The sequence below is a fragment of the Nomascus leucogenys genome, chromosome 5, assembly GCF_006542625.1.
Source record: "Nomascus leucogenys isolate Asia chromosome 5, Asia_NLE_v1, whole genome shotgun sequence".
In the NCBI taxonomy this organism is placed as follows: Eukaryota; Metazoa; Chordata; class Mammalia; order Primates; family Hylobatidae; genus Nomascus; species Nomascus leucogenys.
Window position 1 is genome coordinate 95,452,934 of NC_044385.1, and position 16,796 is coordinate 95,469,729.

The following is a 16,796-nucleotide window of genomic DNA, read 5'->3' on the forward strand; positions in this document are numbered from 1 at the left end:
CTTACAGGCCTCAATCAGGATACAGACTGTGTTTTCCTAACGTAAAAAGGAAAATTTTTCTGCTGTCAGTGCTATCAGCCAGACATCTCGCTTTTCTCCCAGATACAAGTTGGGACACTGCTCTCCCACTCCCATAAAGCTTTCTGTGGCCATGTTACTGGTTTGTCATTGTAGTACAAACAAAAGAGAATTCTACTACTTGCAGTTGAAAGCTTTAAGGACCAGTGAAAAATTTACTACTCTCTGGCTTTTTCCTTTTGACATAGAGACCAGCAATGATCAATATTCTAGGTTATTTTTCATTTTGAGTACCAGAGTGGTAATATCACGGATATGTAGCACGAATGAGGAAGAAAAGCATCATGGTATTAAACCACTGAGGGTTTTAAAGTTATTTGTTACAGTAGAGTTACTTATCTTGTACCAATTGATAAACCAATTGACCTAAATATTCCCTATCCTCATTTCCCCATGGATCATTATGTATCCTATGTAATAGGAAATATTACCATGCATCTTACTAAGGACTCCAGTCCTTACTGCACACCAAATAATAGTTCTAAGTAACAAACAGCCCAAAGAGAACTCAGCGATAGCTGTGCCAGAAGTCTCTGCATTGCATTCCTAGGCCTGAAGCCAAGGTGTCATCCTACTCTAGCTTCTATGCACCTGGTCAATTTTAGAAAGAGTTATAAGAGAACCTATGTTTCCTTCATACACCAGGATTATTAAAAATATAGCTCCAATCAGTCTGTCTTATGTTAAAAATGGTATGTCATAAAATAAGAACTTAATAATTCACCCTTGAGAGTTTGAAAGGGTAGTAAAACAAACGAACAGAAGAATAGAACACAGAAGCAAAATATCCAATATTTTTAAAAGCGTTAACAAATATTCACGTTTCATAAATCACTCAAAACTTCGTTTTACTGTGTGTTTTAAAAGTATATCAAGAAGAAATTTAAAGATTATTTAAGGACTTGTGAAAAATCATTGTAGGAATTTAAATAAATATTAGTTGAAGGGAGGAAGCAAGGAATAAAAGAATAAGAAAATAAAAGAAAGTACGTATGTGTGTGTGTGTGTGTGTGTGTGTGAGAGAGAGAGAGAGAGAGAGGGACAGAGAGAGGGAGAGAGAGGGAGAGAGAGAAAGGAGTTAAAAATGTATCTCTAGGTGTTGAATTTACCCTTCCTAAATAATGCAATTTTTCCAATCATTTGAATCAGGCATCAATGTGATTTGCACTGTCTCTTTTGCTATAACAGTATCCTTGGGGTCTTACCTTTCTACATAATCCAGTAGCCGGGAACAGTGATTTGAAGCAGGAGCATCATGACCTCCTACTGCATAAAGAAAACCGTCACATGTGGCCACTCCGACACCCCCTCTCCTCTTACACATGGGAGCACACATGTTCCACTTATTTGTATGAGGATCATAATATTCCATTGAACTCAAACAGGAACTTCCATCACGACCTCCAACTGAATACAACCTAAAAACACAATTGGAAAGATGTGATTTAATATTATGGTCTGGATGACAAAATATAGAAAAGAAAAGGTCCTTTAAAATAAATTTTCACAGTATGAGGCTCAAATGTGTTGGAAATATATTACTTTGCAGGGAGATTTTTTTAAAGATAATAAATGATCACATATACTAGAAACTTCTATTTTTGTATAGAAATTGCAGTATACTAGATGAAATTAAGACAATTATAATTTTAGCCTCTATTTCTAGAAACTTGGATAGATTTAAATTGCATATTGCAAAAATAAGTATTAGTATATTAGTTTAATAAATATTAATGGTTATTAAAATACAGAATAAAATATAAGACAATGAACATAAACAGGAAAAAGGCATTATCCTACTTGTTGATAAGCAAGTGATTTGGCAGTATGTAACACATGCCTGTACCCTGTGTTCCATCCTCACAGTTTAGAACAATAAATAAATGTAATAAACTAAAAGTATTATCTTAACAACAACTTTCTTACTCAGTGCCTATACTATAGCTAAAGACAAGACTTTACAGGAAAAAAGAATGCAACAATGTTAGTATGATTGAAAATTGCTGAAGTTTACTTGATACACTCATCTTGCTATAATTATTTTATTAATGAGAAGTATGATAGAACCCCCCAAAATAAGTTATGCATCATAAATGATACTAACATGATTTGAATACATTGTCTAATCCTAATAAAATAGTCCTTCCCCATTTAATCATACTCATGATTTCATCACAGTAAGGCACAGCGTTGTATTTATTTACATATCCATTTGCTCACTACATATTTTTGAGTGTTTAGTCTGTGCCACACATTGTTAAAACTGTTATTGATACGTCCATGAACAAAACAGGAAAAAAAATCCATGCATTCAATTCTACTGAAGCAGGGACAGACATAATATACAAAGTAAACATAAATATCATTTACTGCTGGGGAAGGTTCAAAGTGCAAGGGACATAGAATCCAGAAGCAGGATCAGTAATGCAACTGGTGAGGGTAGAGATTGTGGATACAATTTAAATAAGTAACCAGAAAAGGTCTCACTGAAACCTTTTGCAAAAAAAACCTGGAAGAGAGTGGTAGTGATTGGAGGTGAGTTCAGGAATATCCGGGGAAGGAAGATTTGAGGATGACTAAATACTGAGTGAAAAGTTTCAGAAGCAGGAAGGAAGCCAGAGTGGCTGGGGCAGAGACTGAGGTGAGAGTGGTGGTTGAAGGTGAATGGCAGCTTACAAAGTGCATGTAGACTTTTCTCCTGAGTACAACAGGAAGCCATAGTGGTTTTTGAATAGAGGGAGAATATGATTTGTTTGTGTTTTAATGAGATTAGATGTGTGAAAGGAAAATAAATCCTGGGACTCCCAAATCACTAAAGCCAAAGGGAAGTCAAGCTGGGAACTCCTTAGGGCAAACCTGCCTCCCATTCTATTCCTAGAAAAGATAGCTACTAAGATAAAAAAAAAAAAAAAAAAAAAAAAAGCTATGTACCTCCCTCACAAGGAATTTCCTTGTGGACAAAGGACAGCAGACAGAACTCAAAGTCATCCCTCTGCTCACAGAGATAAGTGAATAACTGAGTGCCTCCTTTGGAAAGGCTAGTCAGAAACTCAAAAGAATGGAACCACTTGTCTCTTACCTACCTATGACCTGGAAGCCTCCTCCCCATTTCAATTTGTTCCACCTTTCCGGAAGGAACCAATGTATATCTTGCACATATTGATTGATGTCTCGTATCTCCCTAAAATGTATAAAATCAAGCTGTGCCCCAACCACCTTTGGCACACATTGTCAGGTCTCCTGAGGCTGTGTAATGGTCATGAGCCCTTAACTTTGGCAAAAAAAACTTCTTAAATTGACTGAGACCTGTCTCAGATATTTTGGGTTCGCAGATGAAATTTTTTCTTTACGGCCAGGCGCAGTGGCTCACGCCTGTAATCCCAGCACTTTGGGAGGCCGAGGCGGGTGGATCATGAGGTCAGGAGATCGAGACCATCCTGGCTAACACGGTGAAACCCCGTCTCTACTAAAAATACAAAAAATAATTAGCCGGGTGTGTTGGCGGGCGCCTGTAGTCCCAGCTACTTGGGAGGCTGAGGCAGGAGAATGGCGTGAACCCGGGAGGTGGAGCTTGCAGTGAGCAGAGATCGCGCCACCGCACTCCAGCCTGGAAGACAGTGAGACTCTGTTTCAAAAAAAAAAAAAAAAAAAAAAAAAAATTTTTTTTCTACTATGGACAATATATCCAATATAATATATTTATAAGTAGACTTAAATCTATAATATTCAATCTCTAAATACATGCATAGGAAGATAGTATTACTTAGCTTATAAATCAATCAGGATGTAGATTTACAAATTCATGCTCTAATATATAATAACTCTAAAATGTGGTACGTAAAATTATTTTAAGTCCTGGGAATGTTTTTCTAAAGCTGTTTATGTTTCTCATAATAGCTGCCATAGTGAAATATATCTGATTGCCCAAGTGTTGCCTTTATGTGTGTAATACCTCTTTGCTTGATTACTCGCAAGTAGTCTGCTAACTCTCAATCTTGTGGTATGCTAAAATTAACCAATAGGAACATTTTAAAAAACAAGTATTGAACAATTTAGCTTGCAAAAGCACCCAGAAGTGAAATAATTATTCACTTACAAGTTTTTAATCATTCTAAACACCTTATGAAATCTGAACCTCACTTATTTCTGTTTCATTTAAATTGATGATTTAACTCAAAAGAAGTATGGAATAACCCTAAGATATTAAAATGTAACTAAATGTATTTTGCAGGGACTTTACTTATGGGCATCTTTCTGTGAGACACCTAGTACAGCCCTCGTACATAGTTTATAAATAAACATGATATGAACTTCTTATTCTCTATTGTTTTAAAGGAAATGTTTACTTCAAGCTGCTTTATTCATAAACATTACTCTGATAAATTATACTATTGAGTTATTTGAACCAAATATTGTTGATAATTAATAATAAAATAGTTCTAGGCAATAATAGATCACACATTTTCTGTTTCTGAAATTATTTCAAAAATTATATGTAAACATATACATAAATTTTCATTAAAAAGTAGTGATGACATACAACCTACCAAGACTAAATCATGAAGAAATATGAAATATGAACAGACCTATATCTATCTAATCTAGTATCAAACTACACATAGGTCTGTTCAGATTTTGGATATTGAATCGGAAATCAAACTTCCCAACAAAGAAAAGTCCAAGAGCAAACAGATATATGAATAAATTCTCAACAGCACCAACCATCAGAGAAATGCAAATCATAACTACAATGAGATATCACCTCACTCCAGTTGGAGAAGCTATTACCCAAAAAAAAAAAAAAAAAATGCTGATGAGGATGTGAAAAAGGAGAAACTTTTATACATTGTTTATGGCAATGTAAATTAGTAAAACCATTACTAAAAACAATATGATAGTCCCTCAAAAAATTACAAGTAGATTCACCATATGATCCAGCAGTCTCACTATTTGGTATATATTCAAAGGAAATGAAACCAGTATATAAAAGAGACAGCTGCACTTCCATGTTTATTGCAGCACTATTCACAATAGCCAAAATACGGAATCAACTAAATGGTCAACAATGGATAAATAGATAATGGAAATGTGCTCCATTTGTTGGAACACAACGGAATACTATTCAGCCATAAAAATAATAAAATCCTAATATTTTCCATAACATGGATGAGCCTGAAGGGACATTACGTTAAGCAAAATAAGCCAGGCACAGAAAGACAAATACCACATTATCTCACTCACATGTATATTCTAAAAAGAATGTCTCATAGAATTTGAGAGTAAAATGGTGGTTATCAGAGACTGGAGAGAACTAGTGGTGGGGTAGATGGAGAGAGGTTGGTCAATGGGTACAATTTTGCAGTTAGGAGAAATAACTTTTGGTACTCTATTGCACATTAGAGTGACTACAACTAACAATAATGCATTGCATAGTTTGAATAGCTAGAAGAGAGGATTTGAATGTTCTCACAACAAAGTAATGATATATGTTTAAGGTGATTAATATACTAATTACCTAATTTGTTCATTAGACAATATATACAAGTATCAAAACATAGCATTATAACCCACGAATATGTATAATTATTAGGTGTCAATAACAAAAAATAAAGCAAGCCCAGGACCAGATGACTTTACTGGTACATTCTCACTGTAAATCAAAAATAAAATTCTAAGGCTCCCAGTGATATGAATAGACCCTTCCTCTTGGCCAAGGGCACTCCCGAGTTAACCTGAAAATCTCATTCAGGCCATGATGGAAGAGGAGGTTGGACATGCCTCATTAAACCCCTCCAGCATTAACATCAACATACCTCAAGTCTGATATGAAACATTTACAATCTATTCTCTCTGAATGCTGCTACTTGGATATTTCATCTACATGATAAAACCTAGGTCTTCACAACCCCTTATCATAATCCAGACATTCCTTACTGCTGATAATAACTCTTTCAGCCAGTTGCCAGTCAGAATTTTTTTTTTTTTTTTCGAGACGGAGTCTTACTTTTTGCCCAGGCTGGAATGCAGCAGCATGATCTTGGCTCACTGCAACCTCTGCCTCCTGGGTTCAAGCGATTCTCCTGCCTCAGCCTCCCAAGTAGCTGGGACTACAGGTGCCCATGACCATGCCTGGATAATTTTTGTATTTGTAGTAAAGACAGGGTTTCACCATATTGACCAGGCTGGTCTCAAACTCCTGACCTTGTGATCCATCTGCCTCAGCCTCCCAAAGTGCTGGGATTACAGGCATGAGATACTGTGCCTGGCTGCCTGTCAGAAAAATGGAAAGCCTGCATATGACTTGGAAGTCCCCAACCCTGCCTTGGAGTAGCCCACCCTTCCAGATTGAACCAATGTAAATCTTGCATGTAATGGTTGATGTATTATGTCTCCATAAAATACATAAAGCAAGCTGTACCCCTGATCACCTTGGGCACATGTTGTCAGGACCTCCTGAGGGTGTGTTATGAGTGTGTCCTTAACCTTGGCAATGTAAACTTTCTAAATTGACTGACACCTGTCTGAGAAATTTTGGGTTCACATCACAAACACTTAAAGAAGAATTAATGCTAATTCTTCTCAAATTCTTTCATATACTGAAGACAGAACACTTCTGAACACATTCTGTGAGGTTAGCATTGCCCTAATACAAAAGCCAGACAAAGACACTACCAAAAACAAACAAACAAACAAAAACAAAAAAAACTAGAGGGTAACATCCCTATGAATATACATACAAAAATTATCATCATAATACCTGCAAACTGAATCCAACAGTACATAAACCATGACCAAATAGAATTTATACCTAGGATGCAAGGATAGTTCAACAGAAAAATCTTGATTAAAGCCATACATACACCACATGAATAGAATAAAGGATAAAAATCACATGATCATCTCAATAGATGCAGAAAACGCATTTCACAAAATTCAGCACACTTTCATGATAAAAACTCAACAAATTCGGATAGGAAGAAATGGCCTCAATAAGAAAATTAAGATGCTATATATTAAACCAAATTTGCCCAGTAAAAAATCTATTATGCAGGAGGAATAAGTGAATTAATAAATATTCCACGTATTTTTTTTGAACTCCAGAATATAAAAACATGTTATTGATACATGCAGGAGGGAGAAAGGGGGAAGGTCCCTTGAGAATCTCCAGCCTGTTCACTGTGTGGATGGGGTGGAGGCTTGGGAAGCTCTTACATTTGCAGGGGGGAAGAGCCTGGACTCTCCTGTTCCTGGGTGGGGACTTGGGATTCAATCTGTGAGATGGGGACCTGTTAACAGAAACCCCCCTTGCTTTGCTGAGTTTTTTTCCTTTTCACCCAATAAATTCCATTGCCTTTCATCCTTCAAGGTGTCTACGTGCCTAACTTTCCTGGCTGTGTGATAAGAACCCATTTTTTTTCTACATTTTGATTATTAAATTTACTGGTTACATTAAAGAAGTTAAACACTTAGCCTGTCAGCATATTTTTTCACTAATAGCATATATAAACATATATTTTATTTGCAAATAGCAAAGTTCACAGGTTATAATATAACTTATTTCTTTGATGTAAGTACACATTTTATGAATCCTCCCCCAATAAAAATCCAGTAACATAGGGATTTTAACACACAAGAAGTTTATGTAATGCCTTGGTAAATATGAAATAATATTTGGCAGTTCTTTTTGTAAAATAAATGCTTTATATCTGCTGTTATTTTATAAATTACTAACTAAAGCTCCATTGTCAGTGGTGTCTTTCATTTAGTATATGGTGTGTCCTATGGTGTGTTCTTTTCATGTCATTCATAAATTGATATGTCCTCAGATTAAAAGTGTAATTATAATTTTAATAACATAAAAAATAACAATACTAAGACAGTTAATACTATCAAGGCAAAATTACTTGAAAATACACTGAATTTTTTCTCAAGAAAGACCTTCGAAAAAGACATGAGAAAATAGGAATTTGTGTAAAAGAAATAATATTGTTATTTTGGACTACTTCATGGATCCATTATTAAAACCAATAGATTTCAATACTTTCAAAAAAATTAAAATATGTACTTTTGAATATATGCTACCAACCAGCATTGTCTGCAATCCATTTATTTGTGAATATAAATTAAGTGTGAATTAGGCCAAGAACGAGAATGTAAAAATAAGTAACAATACCTATTACTATAATTATTCTTAAAAGCATAAAAATAACCAAGGCATTTAAATAATGAACTCTGAGCAGTTCAAATCTATGCTACAATATACACACAAGTCTTCAGGAATAATTATCAGGTCAAACACAGTGGCTCACGCTTATAATCCCAGCACTTTGGGAGGCCAAAGTGGAAGGATGACTTTAACCCAGGAGTTCAAGACCAGCCTGGGCAACACGGCGAAACCCCATCTCTACAAAAATTACAAAAATTAGCTGGGCATGTTAGCACATGCCTGTAGTCCCAGCTACTCAGAGGCTGAGGCAGGAGGAACACTTGAACCCAGGAGGTCAAGGCTACAGTGGGCTGGAATCATGTCACTGCACTCCAGCCTGGGCGACCGAGCCAGACCCTGTCTCAAAACACAAAAACAGAAACAATCATCAAAGGTAATCTTCTTAGATCTCCCCCTCACCATCTATTTACTCATAGTTTAAACTGATTCCCTGCTTCTTTCACTGAAATGACAAATTAGATGTTGGGAATTTGAAGAGCATAGAATAATCTGATGATGGAAGTCAATGCACTGGCAGCATAGGAAGTGACAGCTGACAGTTTCACAGCAAGAAAGGCAATGTGACATTTCCACTTTGAGTTGAAAGATGAGTAAAAATCTGTAAGATTAAAAAAAACGGGGGAAGCTTTACATACAAGGAAAGCATTATATGTAAGGACCAGGGGCATGAAAGGTCATAGCAGTTGATGAATGAAGAGTGACAGGTACGTCATCTAGATGGAAGGGGTGGTAGTAAAGGAGGGGATGAAAGAGATGCAGCTTGTAGGATAAGCAAGTTAGATTTAAAATGAAGGGAGTTGCATGCCATGTTATGGAGTTAAGATTTCATTACAAGGCAGTGAGTTAAGGACAGAAAAGTAACATTCTTCAAAACCATCAGCTTCATAGTTCCATTTATTATAAATGTTGACCAGTATATCCTTGCATGCCAGGAATTGATAGGAGATCCAGAAATATTGTTGACTAAGTGCACTTTTCTAGGACCTTGCTGAGAATTGCAAGAATCTGAGTCTTCCCTGCTATTTTGCCTATTTATGTGTTTACCAGCATACAGATAAGTTTTACCTAACGTTCAGCCACCAGGTTTCAATGTCTTGAGGCCTAGTTAGCAGGTGCTCCTCTAAGTTAGTGCCATACATTTTATATTTTATTACATACAATACAGCAGCTCAACAAAACAAATCCTGTATTGATTAGGATATGTGTTTGAATGTGTGTAAACATAGTTTTACAAGTGATGAGACCCAGGCTGCATTGCTAGAGTATGAGCATTGTCAAGAACTGTGAAGAATCAGAAATTCTTTTATTTTTACTTTTATTTTTATTTTTATTATTATTTTTTATTATACTTTAGGTTTTAGGGTACATGTGTACAATGTGCAGGTTCGTTACATATGTATCCATGTGCCATGTTGGTTTGCTGCACCCATTAACTCGTCATTTAGCATTAGGTATATCTCCTAATGCTGTCTCTCCCCCCTCCCCCTACCCCACAACAGTCCCCAGAGTGTGATGTTCCCCTTCCTGTGTCCATGTGTTCTCATTGTTCAATTCCCACCTATGAGTGAGAACATGTGGTGTTTGGTTTTTTGTCCTTGTGATAGTTTACTGAGAATGATGTTTTCCAGTTTCATCCATGTCCCTACAAAGGACATGAACTCATCATTTTTTATGGCTGCATAGTATTCCATGGTGTATATGTGCCACATTTTCTTAATCCAGTCTATCGTTGTTGGACATTTGCGTTGGTTCCAACTCTTTGCTATTGTGAATAGTGCCACAATAAACATACGTGTGCATGTCTTTATAGCAGCATGATTTATAGTCCTTTGGGTATATACCCAGTAATGGGATGGCTGGGTCAAATGGTATTTCTAGTTCTAGATCCCTGAGGAATCGCCACACTGACTTCCACAATGGTTGAACTAGTTTACAGTCCCACCAACAGTGTAAAAGTGTTCCTATTTCTCCCCATCCTCTCCAGCACCTGTTGTTTCCTGACTTTTTAATGATTGCCATTCTAACTTGTGTGAGATGGTATCTCATTGTGGTTTTGATTTGCATTTCTCTGATGGCCAGTGATGATGAGCATTTTTGCATGTGTTTTTTGGCTGCATAAATGTCTTCTTTTGAGAAGTGTCTGTTCATGTCCTTTGCCCACTTTTTGATGGGGTTGTTTGTTTTTTTCTTGTCAATTTGTTTGAGTCCATTGTAGATTCTGGATATGGTACTTTTTAAAGTTCTTTACAGGACAGTGAGTGGGATTTCACTAAGCTACAGCAATACATTGGTGACTGCTTTTCTTTCTACTTGCTAAGAAATGATGGTGTCTATTGCAAACTCCTCTTGACACTTGCTACTATTATAACACACAGCTGGTAAATGAGGTTATGAAGCCTGATAGGGTCTACCTACCTCTATTTATTAAAACATACCCAAATTTATGAAAAGAATCTGACAATTTTAAATATGTGAATTAATTTAGATCAATTCATCACATATCCAAACTTGGCAGAGTTCACCAACCCAAAACTGTCAGTTCAACCTTAATCCCTCCATATTTCCTCTGCTCCCACTCTATGTGTTTTATAATGCTGCAACTTATTTGTTATTGTTTTCTAGTTCCTTTTAGTATAATGTAAGCTCTCTGAGGGCAGAATTTATCTATCTTCCTTGATACATCATCATGACCAGTACATGTTTGTGAAATTTTTTAAAAAATGAATGAAGCACTTGTTTTTAATTCTAGAAAAAATAGTGATTTATCTGTGGAAACTTATCAATGAAAAAGCACCTGTTTAAGTTCCACTGAAGCAAGACTTTGATAAATGGCAGGGAAAATTATTAATTATGTGTCTCAGGAACACAAAAGTAGGGAAGAAAGAAAGATTAATTTTAACTGAGTGGATTCAAAAAGGGTTCACAGGAAAGGTACAGATTAAACTATGCTTTGGATGGTAGAAAATATAAATAATCTTATTTTGGTTTTAAGCAAAAGCAGATCTTAATATATTTTAACATTTCTTGACACTATTGTTTTCAAGTACAATAAACTCAGTCCTGTTAATACTGATCTTGCCACACAAATCTTGCACATAGAGAGCTAGACTTGGGTTTGTTTATCAATCTAGAGAGTTTTCAAATGTATTCAAAGACCAAGTGAATATTGACCAGGAAACTAAGTGGACAGTGAATAGTGGACAGTCACAAGTTAATAAGAAAAAGCAATGAAAGGGGAATCTAGATAGAAACATGAGTAAGTGAAAAGGCAAAGGGGTGTGGACAATCTAGGTAGGTTCAGGGAACTGGAATGATTTGGTACGGCTGAGACATCAGGTGGTTGTAAGGCAGGTGTCAAGAAAAGAGAATGGAGAAAGAAAGTGAAGTCTAAGCCATTAAAACCACTATATTCCAGAATGAAGAACCTGGAAGTGACCATGCTCAAATATGGCACCAAAATGAATTGTTGAAATATATTTTAATTCTGAGGCATAATTTATTAAATAATACATTTCAACAACTGGCATATATCTTAGCCAGTCAACTATTGTGATGAAATTCTACTAATTGTACAGTTTCCTTGAGCAATTAGAAACAATTCTTCAACCAGAGTGAGTATTTATAAAATTGAAATGAAAACACATCACTGCTCTTTTTTTAAAAAATATTTGCAATATTTTTACCTCAGCCAAGTTACTATATGATCTCTTTGGGGCCACTCCCTTTCATTATGTTCCTGCCAAACTTAAATTTTGCATTTTATATTCAAGGACTTGATACAAATTTTTCTTTCTTATTAGAATGATTCCCCCCATTAAATATCCATTCTGGATATCTGATAAATCAATCAGGTCCCTTAAAAATCATCTCTTTCAGTATGTGAATTAAAATTCTCCTGAGCTTATTAGTAGCCCCAACTGAGATTCAGTAAACAGCAATTTCTTTTGTCTTTCTTTCTTTTTTAATGTATGAGTCTAAGATTAATTAAAACATATACAATTTTGGGTGCCACCTTTGAGAAGAAGAATACCAAAATTTGAATAAAAAATAGAAACAGAATATTGGAAGGCATTATTCAAGTGATGGACCTTGAGGCTTAAGGCACTGTGCTAGATATTAGGACATAATAGAAAAACAACAGACAATGAATCCTGCTTTCAGGATGCTTTAAGCCATCTGTGCTTCAGACTGAACAGAAATTACAACTGCCTTGTAAAAATTATATTTTTGTTTGTTTGATACAGAGTCTCTGTCGCCCAGGCTGGAGTGTGCAGTGGCGCGATCTCAGCTCACTGCAGCCTCCGCCTCCTGGGTTCCAGAATTATTAACATGAAGCTTTGCATGCCTGTAATTCTAGCATTTTGGGAAGCCAAAGTGGGCAGATCACCTGAGGTCAGAAGTTGGAGACCAACCTGGCCAACATGGTGAAACCCCGTCTCTACTAAAAATGCCAAAAAAAAAAAAAAAAAAGCAAAGCATGGTGATGCATGCCTGTAATCCCAGCTACTTGGGAGGCTGAGGCAGAATAATTGCTTGAACCCGGGAGGCAGAGGTTGTAGTGAGCTGAGATTGCGCCCCTGCACTCCAGCTTGGGTGACAGAGCGAGACTCCATCTCAAAAAAAAAAAAAAAAATAACATGAAGATTTGAATGAATAAATGAATGAATGAATGAATCCATTTTGCCATAGTAAATCATGAAATAAACTCTGTTTTTATATGTTTTGCAGATTCTTAAGGGGGTGGTACTACATAGTTATTAAAATTCAAGCCTACTTATAAGATGTGTTCAGGCAGAATCAGTGTCTGTTTGTGAGCTAAGAAAATTTTTTAAAAATCACAAAAAGACATCTTAGCTAGTAAAAGAATCAAGCCAAGACAGCTACCAAAGAAGAAACAAAAAGAACCACTAATGTATATATTGTTTGGGGAATCTGAGGTTATATTTGGCCAAGCACCACACATCCACGTTTATTCACTTTTTTTTGTATTTTCTTTATTCACCAAGTAAGTCTGGCTGTGCTGGCATATGTACCCCTTAGCTTAATCTGTCTTACTAGAGGACTCACTAAATTTGTTATATGAAATTAATGCAATTTTGGTCTTGAATCCGTCAGAACACACTCATTAATTTTAAGCCATAAGCCAATTTCTTGTTTTTTTTTCCACAACAAATAATATCATAAATAACCTAAACTTAAGATAAGTGTTCATTGTTTTTTATTACTCTTAATTGGAAAAAGTGTTGAAAATAATATTTAGGGAAACAACAGCCAGGTTAGAATGACACATTAGTGTTATGTGATAGTGAAACAAGGCGAAAAAAATCACGTCAGCAGAGGTGAGGGAAAAAACAAAAAAAAAATGTAAGAGGGTGGTGTTAAAACAATTTTCTGCTATGGGTCTGAAGTAAAAGGTCATTTTCTAATGATTATGTTTCTGTCTGAGTAACACAGGAAAAGTACCCAGACATTAACAGCCAGTCATCAAACCACAGAATTTTAAAACCGTTAAATCACACCCAGGGGGAGGAAAAAGATGCCAAGTAAAAGCTCTACTAATTCAATTTAAAGGAAAAAAAATTCAAGTAAAAAATGGTACCATTCAAAACATTTTCACAGAATAGAATTAAAATTCATATTTAATTAAAATGTAAGCAATTTTGGCAATGTAAGAATTAAAAACTTCAAAAAGTATTGATATCACACTCTGATATTTTTTACGAAGAATGATACTAGAGCAAAACAGGATTTCTTAATATATGATGTATGCTAGCTGACCAAAAAATACAAGGACAGGAAAAGTAATCTGAATAGTGATTTCTATGTATAGTCAATTTAAAAGGGGCAGTAGAAGAAACTGGATAGACAATTTAGTCATAACAATGTGTAAGAAATTGCCACAAGACTCTGCATTAAATATTTTCTCCATTTATTTCTGATTAAGATTGGAGAATATTTACAACAAAATACATATTTTAAGGTGATTCAAAGTAAAGTCATAAAGAAGGTCACAAAGCTATAATGCAAGCTAATTATCCAAAAAATATGGATAAGTAATGTACTAACACTTTAATATGTGTGTGTGTGTGTGTGTGTTTTCATTACAAAATAATGTAACAAGTGAATAAGATAATGAAAGGACAGGATACTTCTCACCCATATGGGGCAAATTTGCTGTGTTAATGAGATACCCATTTTAAAAACAATACCAGGAATAAATCTATTGCTGTCAATGTAAATGGTAAGAAAAAGCACTAAATAACTGACTGTTACTTATAAATAGCGATTAGAAAACATAAAAAGGCAAAAAGGATTACACTTTCCTCTATTATCCTCTATTAGAATTATAAAAATTAACATCCAAGAGAACATCTATTTTTTTTTTAAGATAAAGGATCTTGCTCTATCACCCAGGCTATAGAGCAGGTGGCATAATCACAGCTCACTATAGCCTCGACCTCCTGATTCAAGTAATCCTCTCACCTCAGCCCCTCAGCCTCTCAAGTAGCTTTAACTACAGGAGCATGCCACCATGCCCAGTTATTTTTTAAAATTATTTGTAGAGATGGGGTCTCACTATGTTGCCCAGGCTGGTCTCAAACTGCTGGACTCAAGCAATCTTCTCACCTCGGCCTCCCAAAGTGTTGGAATGACAGGGGTGAGCCACTGTGCCTGGATGGAGAACATTCATTCTATTATCGTAAGTTTTACTATCCATGAATAGATATACCCACTGGATAGTTTTACTTTTAATATTTAATATTGAAGAATGTTAAACTTTATCACTGACTTCCAAACTGTTTTTAAAGAAAAATATTGTAATGCTTAAGAAAAATTCATTTTCAAGAGAAAATGTGAATATAAGAAAAAGTAGTATTAATAAATGTATATATTTACATGTTATACAAATTGGTGTTAATAAAATGTATGTATTATTAAATATATACATTTTCTATTGAGTAAAGTGACAACATTAACACAAATGAAAATATTTTTTTCTATGAATGTCATTAAAAGGCACAAAAGAATAAAAATTGTATTGAGAGGAGTGAGAGGCAGAAGGTAACTATTTCATATAGAAACAATTCCAAGAAATTTCTTTTAGAAAATGTGCAGATAGGACTGAAAGTTGGTAATAAAATATTTTAATTCCTTCTCCTAGAAGTCTCAGTATTCCTCAGAAGGTAATGGAAGAACAATCAACCACTTTTTATGCAAGCAGCCCATTACTATAGGCTGTGTATGATTTTAACTTCTTCTCACTTCTACACAGCAGCCTTCCAAAGCAGGGGTGATAGTAGGATTTGGAGTTTTTCTCAGCAACTATAGCCAAAAGAAGTCTAGCAGAAGTGTTTACAGATATTTTTTGATATTGAGAGTGATTATAGTGTAAAGTTTGATAGCGAACACTTTATACATTACTGCAGAAGAAAGCTTTACCAAATACAAAAAAGAGATTGAATTGACAAGTAGCTATTTGCTTTAGCTTTTTGTGATTCTGGTTCACCTTTTCTTTCTTATCTAATAGCTTTTTAAAAATAATAATGGATAGCGACACTAATGAAACTTCTAGCTAAACATTTGAGAGCAGGATTTTGAGAGCAAATAAATGTACCTTGAAAAAAATTAAGAGACTTAAATATTATGTGACAGGGAAAATCACAAGTAGTAAATAGAAAAACAAAATAAAGTAAAACAAAGCATGTAGAAGTTTTTCCATCATATAAAAGTATTTTATTTTTTGACCTAAAAATGTATACTTTAAAGACTTTAAAGATGATAAAAAGACTTTAAAGATGATAAAGACTTGAAAGATGACAAGATAACACACTCGAAATGAGGTGGTTATAAAGGTGATTTGAAGGAGGGGAGTCAAATAAAGATATCGTGTAAGAAAAGTTAAAATGCAAAACTTTTGTTTTTTTTTTGAGGCGGAGTCTCGCTCTGTCGCCCAGGCTGGAGTGCAGTGGCGCAATCTCGGTTCACTGCAAGCTCCGCCTCCCGGGTTCACGCCATTCTCCTGCCTCAGCCTCTCCGAGTAGCTGGGACTACAGGCGCCCGCCACCACGCCCGGCTAATTTTTTTGTATTTTTAGTAGAGACGGGGTTTCACTGTGGTCTCGATCTCCTGACCTCGTGATCCGCCTGCCTCGGCCTCCCAAAGTGCTGGGATTACAAGCATGAGCCACTGCGCCCGGCCTAAAATGCAAAACTTTTAAGTCTGCATTGGAGATACAAACGATCATAAACAAATTGGCATTGATTGAATTCATTTAATTTTTTTTAACTGGCGAAGGAGACTTATGGCAAAGAAATCAGTCTTAAAACACACATAGGACCATTAACATAAGTATGTACTAAAATATATCTCAAATCAGAGAACTAGAATAATGGGAAAAGGAACAATTAAACAAACAAGTCTCAATAGATTAAAAACTTTTCTAAGCAGAAGAAAGAGTTGAGATTGTTAAAATAAATCTCCGAGTAGTAAT

The 16,796-nt window shown here is 35.4% G+C and overlaps 1 protein-coding gene across 2 annotated transcripts in view; it reads right to left on the reverse strand.

Annotated features, from left to right (window-relative positions):
- The window catches only part of KLHL1 (kelch like family member 1), a 415,568-nt gene that overhangs the window by 17,674 nt on the left and 381,098 nt on the right, over positions 1-16,796 (reverse strand). For both annotated transcript variants that reach the window (XM_003257428.3, XM_003257427.3), the window contains one exon: positions 1,284-1,496. In XM_003257428.3, coding sequence (XP_003257476.1) covers positions 1,284-1,496 — 213 coding nt within the window. The remainder of the gene's footprint in view (positions 1-1,283; positions 1,497-16,796) is intronic.